At 44.9% G+C, this 15412-nt stretch overlaps 1 protein-coding gene across 1 annotated transcript; it reads right to left on the reverse strand.

Moving 5' to 3' along the window:
- Positions 1 to 1274: 1274 nt before the first annotated feature.
- On the reverse strand, positions 1275 to 14369 carry yaf2 (YY1 associated factor 2). Its single transcript, XM_076111396.1, has 4 exons — positions 14184 to 14369; positions 13637 to 13762; positions 4351 to 4506; positions 1275 to 4026 (listed from the first exon to the last, which is right to left on the reverse strand). Exons 1-4 carry the CDS (start codon positions 14207 to 14209, stop codon positions 3774 to 3776), a joined length of 561 nt encoding a protein of 186 aa, XP_075967511.1. The 5' UTR covers positions 14210 to 14369; the 3' UTR covers positions 1275 to 3773.
- Between the last annotated feature and the right edge of the window lie 1043 nt (positions 14370 to 15412).

Consider the following 15412-nt stretch of genomic DNA (forward strand, 5'->3'; position numbering starts at 1 on the left):
GGCGGTAATTCTGAAGACATGCAATTCTTCACTACACATTTTTTAATTTTTATGCTTTGGAAAAAAATATTGATACTGTTGTAGCTTTAATTACCTTTCTTTGTCTGTTTTGGTCTGATGGAATGAGCTGATATCTTGTCTAGTAATAATATGTTACAATGTATATACTCTGTGACAATGTAGGTGTGGAAAACAATGTAGCTAAACATAATGCTCCTCAGCTGCCATACTCGCATCAGATTTTGATTGTTTTTTAAAAGATTTCCTTTCTAAAGAGACCATATTTAAGCGTAGTCAGAGTGGACATTTCTGGTTGGATAAATTGGATAGTACAATTATTTGGTTATATTTATGACATTTGAGACCCATTAATGAAGTTACAAACTGTAAAAATGTGTCTGTAATATGGTAATGCTTGTGTTACACTCGTGTTCCAGAAGACCATATTGTGAGGGAAGGAGGAACTATTTGCTGTATCTTTAGTCCATCTTTTCCAAATTCAAGAATTTTGACATTTGACAATCATACACCTGAAAGATGGGAGGCTTGGAAACATACGCTAATACAAATAATATGCCAGTGATCTTCATCGTATATTGTAATACATTCATTATCATAATTACTTCCGAGGTTCTGTACCTCCGTGCAGCCACTGGCCTTCATAACCACTTTAAGGACTACATTTAGACTTTTATTCTGAAGGACAACCATTTTCCGGGTTTGTCTATTCGCCTCGTTTCACTGATGCTCTTCACTGCAACAGAAGCAGGAGGTCGGGACCCTAAATGGGGGAAGGGTGGGAGCGATACGCAGTGTTGAACCCCCTCCCTCCCCTCCTTCCCTCAGGCTGTGTCTGCAGCAACTTTCAATGGATTCCACCTCTGAAAAGACCCATTCATGACTTCAAGTGACTAGTCCGTCTTTATTGATGTGGCTCCACTAGACAACAGACCTGGACGTCAACTGCACTTTCATTTATTCTGGGGAAATTAGGTTACCAACTTTTGTAGTGACTAATTAATAGTGTGTAAACCACACCTTATGCTCACTACTGTAAGCCTTTATAATGAAGTCATGGACATGAATGTCTTAACTATTGCATGGATGAACACCATTCTCAATGTATGTACATGTGCCTGATCTGTAAACATTTTAACCCAAACATACTGTGTTGAGGATGAGTAGCAGTTATGAAGTCGTTCACCGGATGGAGCTGAAACAACAAGCACTCTGCTGAGCAAAACAAACCCGTGACAGCGACTAATGACAATAAGTAAAATGATTCTTATGTTTGCATTTTCTTATTTAGACATGTAATAAACAAGTTTACACATTTTTAAAACTGAGCAAAACAAAAAAACAAAAAAAATATTAACAAGTGACAACCAACATTTTTTTAAATCTTTCCATTTTTGCCACAACCAAATAACAAACGTCTGTTCCGAACAGTTCTCGCGGGTCCACGCAGCTAGTCCCAGCTAGTGTGGTGAAGCGGTGAGATCTCTTGATACATTGAACGATGCTAACAAACTAAGAGACGTAGCCTGTCCCACAATATACCGAGACCATAATATTATCATGCCATGACAGTTCTTAGGATCTGTGCTAAAATGAAAAAGTAAAACTCTCGACAATAACACTGCTATGATGGATAATACAACCACATCAAAACATTGTAGTACAATATTTTTTTTTTTTTTTTTAGAAATATCCATTTTTATCTGTGTAGTATTCTACAAGGTTTCATAAGTTAGTGTGTAGTTCGGTTGATCCGTAGTTGTTCCGCTGAGGGTTTAGTATATCCTAAAGCTCCTCCCACTTTGCTACGTCAAAATGGAGGAGTTGAAGCAGTTTCTGAAGTCCATCACATGGCACACAATCAGCTTTCGCATGTCCAGAAGTCAAAGCTCCTTTTTTTTACGGTTTAAAAGCACCATGCTGTGTCCAAACTGGGTCCACAGAGGAGGGGGGGGGGGGGGGGGCAAGAACAGCTTAGGCACCCTCTGGTTCTCCACTGTGACCGCTGAGCAGGTGCAGCAGAGATTAAAAGGAGAATACCGGTGTCCCTTACAGCCACAGTCCCGTAGCTTCCGTCGACAATTCCTCATATTGAAAACAACCATTCCCTTTTTCCTCTGAGACAAACTTTACTGTGATAAACTTGGCTTTCAATTAGCTGTTGATGGAGAAAATAAAAAGTGCCAATAAAGGTAAAAGCAGAAATATGATGATGGTATGTCTTATTCTGTGGGAGTCATGTGATTGACACTCACCACGGTGTAGCATGGTAGGACGTCAGTGATTAGTGTCACAATTTGCCGGCATCATGTACTTTATAATGTGACGGATAAAGTATGACCACCACTTTTCAAGCGGGCTGTAATGAATTACAAAGCTGCATTAAGTGTATTTGTTTGACAGCATGAGGGCACAGCGAAACAAAGCCCTGAGAGACCGATTTTGAGCTGTTATGGCTAATATGTTAGCAATCTATTGCCTACTTGCATAGCTAGCAGACACAAACCAACATACATATCCATTCGGATTAATGTTTCTGGTCTTCTGACAAACATCAGCTCAGTATTTACCCAACTTTTAGCTCTGGTCTGTAATTGGCTAGAAGCTAGTAGCCTCTCTTCACCAGAAACATCAGTCTAGTGTAACAACAGCGTGTCAGAGCTGGTTTGCTGGCCATGGATATAGTGTGTGATCCCAAAAATATCACTTAATGCAGATTTGTGGTTTTTATACTGTATGTAAAGATGGAACAAAACCCTGATTGTATCTTAAACATGGCTGTAATGCAAACCAAAAGGAGTAGTGTAGATTATTGGCACAAGCTAAAAAACAAGACAAAAACACCGGTATTATCCTTTAATATCATATACTATACCTTCCTGCACCATTCAAAAGAGGGCTTTTATCAAAACCTGCCCGATGCCCTTTAACACGTACATAACGAGCATTACCTGAACGAATCGACCCGCTCCAAACATTACCCAAAAGCACCACATGGTGCCAGTAGGAGTACAGCCCGCTCCGCTGTGTCAAAAAAAAAGTCCCTCCACAGCTGAGGCAGTCCACAAGTAAAAGCTTGGAGTAATTAAGAGCAGGAGCAACGGTTGCCTGTGAGGTTGAAGGTTCAGTGTCGGGACACAGAGTGCGTAATGGGTGGTTCAGGTTCATAACGGGGGAAGGTAGAGGCTGAAGACTCCATGGGGGGGGGGGGGAGGGGAAGAATAGGTCACTCTGCCAGCCACTGCAGGGGGATGTGAGGTTGGGGCTGCACATATAAAGAGAAAAGCCTAGACAAAGGCAGGCGCATCCGAAGGAAGCCGCACAGCACCATAAAGCTTGTCCGAACATTTATTCAGACATGTCTCAGGTCAGTTCTGAGGAAGTTCTTCGGCAGAATAAAATCGGCAGTCTTGGTAAATGTTCTCGGAGCGAGGTTCGGAAAGCGTGCGGGGGATCCTTTTCCAATGACACCAAATGTTCTACGAAACGTGGAGCTAAAAGGTCTTTCGTATTGCTTTTCTAAATGCAGGATTCCAGAGAATCTTTAAAACCTATTGGACTCGACCAAATCTGATGTTCGGTCACAATTCCTTTTTGAAATTGTAATATCCAGAAGAAGAAAAAGAAACAAACTGTTCTTAGTCAGTAATGTGCAGCTTTGAAAGTGAAGGCAGGATGCTCCACCAGTGACCCGTGGGCCTGCAGATGAGATGTGGGTGGAGAGGCCGTGGGAGGATCGGAGGGAGGGAGGTGACTCAGTGGGACTCCCCGTTGACGGAGCTGCCCTCCCCTCGGGGTGAGGAGGAGCGGGAGAGCCCCTTCTCTGTGTTCTCCGAGCTGGAGCCGTTCTGGCTGTGGAGGTCGGCCGTGGACGCGGTGCTGGACGACGTCGCCGGGGCGGACGAGGGCTTGGCCTTCTCCTTAAAGTCCGTGATGATGACTGTCAGGTCCCCGACCGTCACCTCCAGGTGCTGGGCGCTGCTCCGGTCGATGTTTTTTAACCTTGGCCTTGGGGAGAGTGTGAGAAACAACATTGAATATTTCTTTAAAATCCTGCTTGAGGTTCCTGTTCCAATCAGCCCTTTGCAAAAAAAAAACTACGATCACTGATTTACCCAAAGAGTGAAAGCGCCTTCATCTCTCACTGAAAACTCCAAAGAGCATCCTCCAGCTTTGAAATTCATTTCTGGTGTTCCCCCACCCTCTTTCTTAAGTTCTTCATGAAATATGACAACACATCAAGCTCACTTCAGGTGGCAACATAAACACCATCTATAGCATGGTTATTCATGCATCCCCCCCCTCCCCCAAACCCCGTGTCAGCTTGTTTACCTCATCTTCTTGTGACTGTTCTTCTTGAGTGCCGGCTCTCTGTCGCTCTTCTCCCTCTCTACTCTCTCCTTCTTTTCCTTTTTGGGCTGCGGGGGCAACACAAACTGCTGCGTTACCTGCTGCTGCGAGACGAGCTGGGAGACGGGACGAGGCTTCCTGATTCCAGGGGGAGGAAGGGAGGGAAGGGGGAGACAAGAGCGTGGCAGATTAATGAGAGGGAAAATCACAGTGAGCACATGGCTTCATGCTAGCGTATACCGCCATCGTCAAGAGCCAATAATCACTGCCAGCGCTGGTTATAGGACGGCGCTGCGGAAGTGTTCTTAACACCGGCAGCGAGAGAAAAAAAAAAACCCGGGGATTGAGCCATCTGTGAGATATGTGGTATACCTGCACAGGCTTGTTTTTTAAGGGCTCAGACAGGATTCCGTGAGACTGTATGTGAAGAAGAGATTAGATCTGACTTCAAGCACAATACTGTGACACAATATTATTATTCTTAAAAGGTCACACCCAAAATGTCTTCCTCTATCTTCCCAAATGTGGAATGTCATATTCTCACTGGAGTCTTTGTGTCTTTTATCCCCAAGCGAGGGTGTGAACTGCCACGCCGCGGTTTTCGATCCTTCACCGGCTAATTAATATTTTCCGATGATGGATTTTAAGATTTTTGATTTATGGATCGCATACAAAAACCCAACTTAATGTTTTAACTGCCTTGCATCAAAAGCCCGTCATCCGTTATCGATGACAGAAAACCAGTGTTCGCCGACGGCAATGCTTGCCTGATAAGCGAGGATGATGCACCTTCACACACACAAGCTCTGCAGAATGTTTAAAGGTGAATCCAATATCAAACAGAATGTGGAACACGGTTCACTAAATGTTCCTCCTCGCAGTCACATTTCCATCCTCCGTGAGTGCCTGCTGTCTCAAAAATGATACATTATGCAATCGGTTTTGGCAACAGTTTGCATGCATGAAGGCTGCGATCGTATTTCTGTGCAGGAGAGTGTGTGTGTGTGTGTGTGTTTTTTTGGGGGGGGCTGGCAACAGCCCTAGCCGAGAGGCGAGTGTGTTGAAAAGGCCATCTGTTGAGAGAGCCTCCACATCTAGCGGCTGATTTTTGCATGCGCAGACACACACACACACACACACACACACACACACACACACACACACACACACACACACACACACACACACACACACACACACACACACACACACACACACACACACACACACACACACACACACACACACACACACACACACACACACACACACACACACACACACACACACACACACACACACAGTTATATGTATGAATGCACCTCTACACACCACAGCACGTGCATACCGCACCCAAAAGCCAAAGCGGTGTGTACAAATATATAATGGGTGCACATGAGAACGTATGCATGCTTTTTTTATGAATGCAATCGAACACTGAAGCATATTGAGGCACATACACAAGACTGCGCACATGTATGCGCACACACACAGTGAGCAGATGAAGCATGATGGGAACAGCACAAGAGCACAGTGTGTTTTCTGAGCCCCAGTGAGCACTCCTGTTTGTAATTCAAGCGAAAAAATTAACACGGTGAAAACAAATTCATCAGCCGCTTTCTGTGAAATGTAAGCTTTGAACAAACCGCTGGTGAAGTATTTCTGTGAGAAAGCAAGCTTGGTTTTGTATTGATTCTCTCTCTGTCGGTAACACAGTACAGCAGCTTCGCTCAAGTGCACTAACCTGTGTGTGAACCCTTCCAAAAGTATTGCAATTACAAAACATTGGCCTCCAGGTGCTTCAGTTTCAAAAAAAAAAAAAAAGAAGTCCTTTTTGCACATGTCTAATGCAAATACAGTATACGGGTGAAATGCAAATTCAGTTTTAAGGGGTGAAACACAGTACAGAGTGTACTTGACGAAATCCATCTACAGAATTAGTGTGAGCATTTGGCCAAGTGTTGCTGTGCAAAGAGCCTCGGTGGCCTATTTAGCTGAATTTACAGGCTTCAACCCCATTTTCTGAGAGGAGATACAGAAGCCAGAGCTGCTGGTCTGCTGTCTTGTTCTAAGGGCAAAGCTGTTGTTTCACCATTCGGTGATGACCTAAATTGGGGCCCAGCTTCAAAGAGACTGTCCTAGAGTCAGTTTTATTTTTTTCTTCTTCTTCCCGGAGTTATCGCTGCCTTCACAGAACATGCAGCGATGCTAGCAAGGCTAGAGCCAAATGCAAATGGGTCTCTTGGCCTACATAACCGTCTGATAGGGAGGAGATGTCGAGATCCTCTAATATGTCTGTCTTGTCAGCGCAGCGCTGCAGAACTGCTGACACTATTTTTTGGGGGACTTTTAAAAAAAATAATAAAAAGCAGAGACCTCTCAAAGAGAAATTTGTGGCACCCTCACAACCAATACAATGAACAAATGTCTGTCACAACAGGCTGGACCATCCCGCCCCCAGGGCCACATTCTAGCAAATAAAATAAAAACAAGACGACCGGCTGCCTCGTTTCATAACCTCCTCTTTGATTCATGATTTCATTATGCGCTTCTATGGTTCCTGTGATTTACTGTGTGCGCGCTGAACAGCTGAATTATTGCCATCTCCGTCTCTCATTAATGCTGCAAATGAGCACTGTATGTGCCATCACCTGAGGCTAATTATGCTCCTTTTTCTATTAAAAAAAAAAGAAAAAAAAAAAAGAGGAAAGGACTGGCTGTGCCTGAGAGCGATCGTGGGCCGAGTATAAACACCACTCGTGCGTCCCATCTTCTTCATGTGTAACAATGAAGTAGATTCTCACTAATAGAGCCGGCTCAATAACCCCGGAGGTGAAAGAGGAGACGAGCTAATATCGCTCCGTGAGGCAAAGCAAGCAGGCCTAAACACAACTGCCTCTGTTAACCCAATCAAATGGTTATTATCTTAGCACTTAGGCCTTCGCTACTGGCCTCCATCTGGAAGCTGTGTGTGTGTGTGTTTATTGATTCCAACAGGAATTTCTGTGCCTAATGTAACGGCCTATTCTTTCTGACATTAATACTGCGTGTTGGAACTGTTGTTCCGATCGATATTTTGCTCCGCTCGGGCCATCTATTCCACGGCAGCTAATGGAGTCCCACACTGGGAAATTAGGACGTTACGAGGCAAGGCTTTAAACGCGCCGAATTCCATTTCCTTGAAAAGGAAAATGTCTTTTAATGTAGTCAAGAGAACATATAGTCTCTCTATACTGGCGCATTTGTTGGTCCATCACTTCGATTAAGACCATTATTACATTTCCAAACGCGTGAGTGCAAACCGCTCCGCTATCTTGTCTCTTGCTTTAGATTAAACAAGACGAATAATAATTAAGAAGAATTTAGCTTTTAACAGAGGCAAACTCTGGAAAGTACAAACGCTGCCATTGATCCCACACACATTTCACTGACGGGGAAACTCTGGCTGACCCCTTTGCAAATATGTCACACACAGTCTATCGCTATCTCTCCCTCTCTCCCTCCTTCTGATGCACCCGCTGCTCCACCAACAAGAACCAAAGCAGTGGAAGAACCAACACGGCAACAAAAAAAAAAACTGTCTCCCCTGGTCCTGATTTGGTCACATAGCAAATTCAGGTTTGACCGCCAAGTTTCTGCCATCAGCGGACAAACGGGTCATCAACACCACAGCTCACAGAGACAGAGCAGTTAACACTGATGGTGTGTGTGTGTGAGCCAGAATCTGTTTATAGATGAGGCCAAATAACCTTTGTAAAAAGACGACTAATACTCATACTTAGAATTAATAAAACACGTCCTGTTTCCAGCTTTGCGATGAAGCATTTTGGAGATGCATTGATTTTCACTGGACAGCAACAATAGGGTTTTGCGGCCTAAGATTCCACTTTAAAATCTGATGTGCGTCATCGTTTTCCAAATATACCTACAAGCCTACTCCCAATTCTCTGATTCAGAACTACTTTCAACCAAAGCGCGCAAAGGACGGACCCAAATGTTCCTGCTTTGAACATGATGGCAGTCTTTAGGCGAAAGCCTTCATAGTTTTGGACTTTTATTTCTAAATATCTTTACAGCTCTGGCCATTATTCCAGTAATTTACTCTCTATGAAAACGTTGAACCGGTGACGCGTTGCATATGAATTGACAGGCAGTGCAGAATTCTGCTGATGTTGGCCTGCCCGCTAACATTTGTCGAGTACACTGTGTGATGAGCAAACAGCCCGCGGGACGTTCTGATGGACTGCAAATAAGCGCGGGAGTGTGCTGCGATAAACAAAATCTCGTCTCGCTGTTCTGTGATGATTGTAAGATCGTTGTGAAATAGCTTATTTTATGCCCTGTTGAGCACTCTCAATCGAGGTGGTGTGCGTCCTATCAGCGGGTCGTAGGCTGCTCCTGGGAGCCTCTCCAACCCGATGATTAATGTCTCTCCCTGCCTGTACACGCTACCACCATGTGTGTGTGTGTGTGGAAGAGAGAGACAGATGGCCCGCCCTGTTCATGTGGTTTATGACACCTTCTACAGCCCGCTAGCCACACTACACCACATTCTCCTCTCTCTCACACAGGCCCGCCTGCACACACCCATATAGAGCAGCATGTCATGCATCAGTGTCACCAGTGTAATTACAGGCTTATCACGTAGCCATAATCTTGAGCCACGGTGACGTGATAACAGCCAGCTTCATTGTCCCCAGTGTACACTCGGGTGTTTGTATGCCGTGCGGGCGCTGTAACCAGGAGCCCACATGACCGAGCCGACTGTGTGACTTATAAGAGGTTGTAATCATTTAAATGGGACGATCAAACACCGATTTGGTGATACACAGTTGTTGTATCAATCATTTGACTATTCCAAAACAGAAGAATGACCCTGTAGAAAGGTGTGGAGGTGGGAAACTAGGAAGCTGATACCCATAACAGAGATGTAAGAAATGGGTAATTAATTTTATTGCCAAAATGAAACTGCATTCTCGTAAGTATGTGCAGTATGTGTGTATACTATATATACTGCACAGGCAGTGAGTGGGACAACGTGGAAGTACAGCTAATTCACACTTTATTCTCTGCATTTCAAACAGATACATTTTCCTTCAGGCAGCATTTTAAATGGATTTTAGTATTCCATGGCAGTTGCTCGCATTTTTACAGAGGCAGCTACTTTTTAGAGAATAAACAGATAGAAAGGAGAGATAATCAATCCTTTCCTTGTATTGCATTTAGACCCCCCCCTCTCCCTCCCCCCAATCCACTTTAAAGATAAACTTAGTCTATGCAACTCGGGACACGGTTTCCCATAACTAGATGGCTCCAGCAGCTGATCAGTATCTCATATTTATAATGGATATGTGCAACAACTGATCACCGGCTTGATTACAAAAGTTCAAGCAGATGCTTCGAAATGGCAACAATTGTATTACAAATATCTACATCACAATTTGGATCTTTTTGCACTGTACTGCTTTATGATTTTGGTGATAGCATTTAATTCCTTTTATCTTGTTTACATGTGATTAATCACCGTCTTCTTTTGGGATAATGCCTAAAATTCCGCAGGCTACAAGTTCCAGAAAATGAAGATTTTCGACTCAGTTTTATACGCTTGTAAACTGAATATCTTTGGGGTTTTGGCCTATTTGTAGGTCATTTTTTTGACTAAATGGAAAGGCAAGAAGATAATCGTCAGATTAATAAAACAACAAGAATGATAAATACAGTCAATAAAAAGGCCTGAATCCTGCACCAGATACTCTGAGCTATGTTGTATTGAAAGCTATGTTTATTTAAAAAGGTAGATCAACAACAATTACAGCCTGATTGTTTTTGTGTGTGTGTGTGCACTGCTCATGACCCGTGAGGGCGAGCCGGTGCAGAGGACGACGAACAGACATCCAAGCAGCCAGATGCTGACAGGTTGCAAGCCGGCCAGAATGGCTGGTGCTTGTTTAGGCGGAGCTGACAAAACGCGCACATCACTCAACCTGTCATCGAGAGACGCCTTATGCTAAGTTCAACTCCTGGAGAGAGACGCAGAGAGAGAGAGAGAACAAGCGGGAATAGCTGAGAGAATGTGAACACAAACAAGATGGCCTGAGGCCGAGAGAGAGAGAAAGAAGACTAATCTGAACATGATCAAACTCACTGTCCTGACCTGCAGAAATATAATGCTGCTGAACGCGCCGCGCACACACACACGGTTTCCCTGGCAGGCCTGACCTGTCAGAGCTCAGCTCGGTGAACAACAGATGCAGGTGGTGCAGGCTCGACACGGGAGAAGGTCTCACACACACACACACACACACACACACACGCCACTTTATTACACTCAGCTGTTAAACCTAAACACACGTCCTCGGCCAAGTCTGTCAGCACCACTGCACGGGACATCTTCAGCTTATTCAAGCTGTACCGCACGCCAGACGGCGGGGGTTAACTCTGAAACATGCCTCGTCTTCCATCTTTAAACATTGTTTTTTAAATGTATCACTCCAATCCAGGACAATGGGGTTTCACTGAGAGGCCTTCGTTGTCTTGCTCAATGGAAGCTCTGCCTGAGGGTGTTTTTTTCGGCCGTTGTAGGAATCAAACCTGTGACCTTGCACTTATCAAAACGGCCTCCTTTTTAAGCGCCACACCACCGTTCTGTGACTTTCATCTGTCGCGCTGCAGCTTTTCAAAAGGCTGGGACTGAGCCCAGAGAGTCGCAGGGAGATGAAACGATCCCTCCACTTTTTTTCCTCGGCAAAAGTTTTTAAGGTAATGAGGGCTGCACGATGCGTTGTGATCAAAAAGCTCCTCTAAAAAGGCGGCTTTAATTAGATACTGTGAGCTATAGCAGATTGAAAAACAACACAGTATTCCATACGAATCTGCACAAATGCATCAGGTTTGCAAGCCAGCGTGCATTCTCTTTCCCACGTAGGTGCAGAGAGAATATTTAAACAGGTCCCGCTCGCGTTTCCTCAAAATTCGACTCCCTAGCCGCACAAGTTTTCCGAGCCCGCTGACAGAATTATCGGAACGTCAGCCGGTTCCCTCTTTTCTCGCTCTCTCTCGTTTCACTGCACCTCCTCCGATAAGCCAGTCCAATTCTGCTGATGTATCCCCCGTCTTCAGTCAAACTCGCAGCCTCGGTGACGTGCTTTCAATCAGCACGCCAGCTTTGGGTCCCTGCAGTAGATCATCTCTCCACATCAGAGGCAGCAAGGCGGCGAGATCTGCTAAACCCCACCTTCATAAAACATTCATCTCTCGACAGCTAGCTACATGCAAACGACAAATATTTCTCTACCTTGCCCCTGAAATGTTACTTTTAGCGCCCGTCATCTCTAGCACTTGCAGATCCTGTCAGAAAAAAGTGTCAAACCTGTGACAAGTTGATTTTAAGCCACTTTCCAGAGCCCACACTGTGACCTTCTGGCCGTGGGACGCCTCTTCCAACCGGTGGACACTCATCGCCCCGTGTCGAGCATTAATTCGTCACTTCGCGGTAATTGCTCAGTCATGCTCGTTTGGTAACCAGCGAGGGGATTCGTCCCACATTTATATTCCGCGTGTCGTACGCCTTTTTGGCTCGCTCGCAGAGACGTCCACTTGTCTGTTGTGTTCGGTCGTTAACAGCTGCGACCACCCGTGTGGCCATTTTGCTGCAGTGTTAGCCTGCGTGTGGTGGTTTGTGTGCGGCCTTCTGGGGGGAAAAGCATAACAAACACTACTACTACTACTACTACATTTCTGCAGCACTGCAGTTGGGTAGACAGGGAGTTCTTGACATTAAATAAGACCTTCTCACGGACGTTTTCTAAATTTGTCAGGGGTGTAGCGAGGAACTGTGGGTCCCTTGCCAATTTCCACAAAAAATGCCCAGATGGAGGAGACAAAGAATGTCACAGCTTTTTGGTGACGTGAGGATTCAGACAGGTTCTTGGCAAAGCTGCGGGCCGCTTTGCTTTTATGGAAGCGCGCACACACACACTGGAGTGTCCTCTCAACAATCAACGCTCAACCGCAATAAACTGAACTCTATGACAACAGTATGTCTGCTGCTCAATCGCTTTGTTTGCGTGAGCGATTATAATTGTGCGTATTAAGAATGTGTGTGTTTGCGTACGAACACGCAGGCAGTCATGTGTAAAATTTGCATGTTGAGTGCATCTGTGTGCGTGTGTGTGTGTGTGTGCGTGTGTCTCTGATGACAGCGGGCTGATTAAGCTGTTGCATAGTAATGAGCTATGGCTGTCTGTCTGGCAGCTGCTCTGACAACCTCCTTTCACAACAAGCCCTCCCACACTCATGCACTCAAGTGCACGCACGGGCGAATGAGTGCATGCACCGACACAAGAAATATCACAATTATGAAAAGGCACCAAAGCGGACGACTGCGCCGATGTGTTATTGTTGTAGTTAAATCATTGGGAAAGTTGTGCTAACGCAGGAGAGGAGACATTAAAGAGGAAGATCATGTTACAACACACACAAACACACACTGTTTCCCACAGCCAGAGCTAACGGCTACACTTCCTCTCCTTCACCCTTTGTTGTGTTTTCATCCTGATAATGACCGCCACTCAGGAATAACAGTCATTTCCTGCCTCAAATCACTGATGTCAGGACAAAATACCAGCCTGTGTGTGTGTGTGTACCTACATGCTGTGTATTTGTATGCTCGAGTATTGGAAGCAACCCCCCCACCCCCCTCGTCTGTTACAAATATCTCCGGGGCAACAAGATGGATGTGTGTGTGCTTAAAGAGCGAGCCGTCCCTCTCCCTCATTTTACGGAGGTCAGTGTGAACGAGAACATGGAGACTAATGCATTGCTCAGAGGAAATAAACAGAATTATCATGTTGAGCTTGATGAAAACTATCAGATAAAGTAATATATATATATATATATATATATATATTTATATATTTTCCTTTGCACAAAATCATGCAACATAAATGCAGGAAACACTACAGTACATGAACCAGCGCACGCCATGTTTGTTTATGTTAACTGTCTGTATTCTATATAGAACAGTACAACAGTGGGGAGGTTTTACACATCTGAGAAATATACAATTACCTTAATCCATTGTCTCATGGTACAAATGCACAAATTGCTAAGAGGGAGTGAGAAAGGGGGGGGGGGGGGGGGATTAAACTGTTCCTGATTTTGTTCTGGGTGGGAGGGGGGGGGGCTGCTGAGTCCCCCCCAAGGAACCCCCTTGGGGACCCACCATTACAGAAAAGACCAAAGGTGGTGTGTATATGCATCGCCTTACCTTGTTGACGTCCCCTTCCTGACATCACACATCATGCACTTAAAAGCCTCTGCCGTGTTCTTGTACGTGCACACGCTGCAGTCCCAGAACCCCTCGTCGGTGGAGGGCTTCGGTTGACGCTTCGGCCTTTAAAAACAATAAAATGTACCAACAAAAAAGGGAGGGGGGGGGGGGGGAGAGAAGGAAATTAAAAAAACGTAAAGAGATGGTGGGAGAGAAGAAGAAGAAGGGGGGCGAGAGGAGACAGTGTATTCAGCTCGCATCCACGAAGGCTATCGATAGCAAACATCTGGGTAAGCCTATAGGATTTATGAAAATCTGCAAGCGCGCTGTGATCCGACACTGTAATTGGCGATGAGGTTTTAACACCCGCGCGCACACACACACAACCCGCACGCGAACACAGACACATGCAGTGAGAGAGAGAGCGGAGGGAGGGAGAGAGAGAGAGACCGTGGAGAAAACCCATTTTTTTTTCCGTGCGCTTGTCGATGTCCGCTCCCCGCTCCTGGCTTTAATATCTGGGACACAATCACTCGGTCGTTACCTTGTGGGACTCCTCTTGTCGCCCATACCAGACCAGGGTTTATCTGGAGGTGCTGAGACGAGTAGAAGTCTTGTTATTTCCAGTAATTTTAGCAAAGAAGCGATGCGCCCGTGCCGCTCGGCTTCCAGCTGTCGTGGAAACTCCGCTTGGGAAAGGGTCACGTGACTCGCTTTGGCCAATCAGAGGCTGGGTTACTTCCGAGGGCTGACATTCCTCTTGATGAATATATGCCGCCTTCTGGTACCCGTTGTAAACTCGTACTTCTGTAAACTGAGCGTGTTGGAGATTAATAACATCATACGAATTGGTTATTTTGACAAACGTGACCCGTTAACAAGCGTTTCTTACGCCGGCTAGCCGTATGTACCCATGTTTGCATACCGTCAATCGGGAAAAATAATTCTAAAAACACCTCCTCATGCTGTTTGATTTAAAAGTCCTTGCCACATTATTGATTCACTGTGAATACGAATAAAATATGTAGTGGCTCATGCAAAACAGAACACGGAACATACAATTACAATTAGGATTAACGTTCTGTACACATAACAGCCTACAGTAACTAGTTAAATTAATGATTGTACTGCGTTTAATGCATACTTTGACTACTAGCGGTCGCATCTCAGGGAATTATATTTCTTTGCAGCTATTACCTCTGTTTCATAGACTGTGTAAATCCATTATCCTCGTAACGAGAGCAATAGCTTGTTAATTTCCGAAAGCACTTAAATGCAACAAAAGCCATAGAAGATAATGTTGCGTCTGCAGCAATGTGTTAACCGCTCTTATCGGCTCACTCTACTGGGAATCGTCTCATAGCCCTGCATCTTTGGATTTGACTCGCAGCCTGCAGAAATGCCGCAGCCGTTTAGATCACAAGCGGGCACATTAAATATCGGGGAATCCCTCGCTTTATTTGCGTGCTGACGCAAGCGAGCATCAGAAAAACACATTTCCAAGCGAACCACAACGTTGACTCTCATCTATCTTCTGCTTTTTTTTAATGTAAGGCTACAATTAGGGGCCGCAGGGACGCTCACACCTTTTCATATCAACTGGTTCTTCATTCTGTTCCGACGACTAGACTTCAATGATGCATTATGGTGATGCAATATTTAGGATTTACACACACTGTCTGCAAGGAAGTTCAGAATTGGTCATCCCAGTGTCGCCCATCGTTTAATCCTTGTTGAAAATGGTCATATGAAATACACAACCTTATGGTCAAC

This window comes from Anarhichas minor, unplaced genomic scaffold (genome assembly GCF_050575085.1).
Source record: "Anarhichas minor isolate MPS153535 unplaced genomic scaffold, ASM5057508v1 ptg000045l, whole genome shotgun sequence".
Lineage (NCBI taxonomy): Eukaryota > Metazoa > Chordata > Actinopteri > Perciformes > Anarhichadidae > Anarhichas > Anarhichas minor.

Bases quoted from the DNA above. Each gene is read 5' to 3' on its own strand.
- yaf2 (XM_076111396.1), bottom strand. From the start codon at position 14,209: ATGGGCGACAAGAGGAGTCCCACAAG. The intron at 4,507-13,636 runs GTAAGGCGATGC...CCCTGGAATCAG, and splicing joins AGGAAGGGGACGTCAACAAG to GAAGCCTCGTCCCGTCTCCC. The intron at 4,027-4,350 runs GTAAACAAGCTG...ACTCTCCCCAAG, and splicing joins AACAGTCACAAGAAGATGAG to GCCAAGGTTAAAAAACATCG.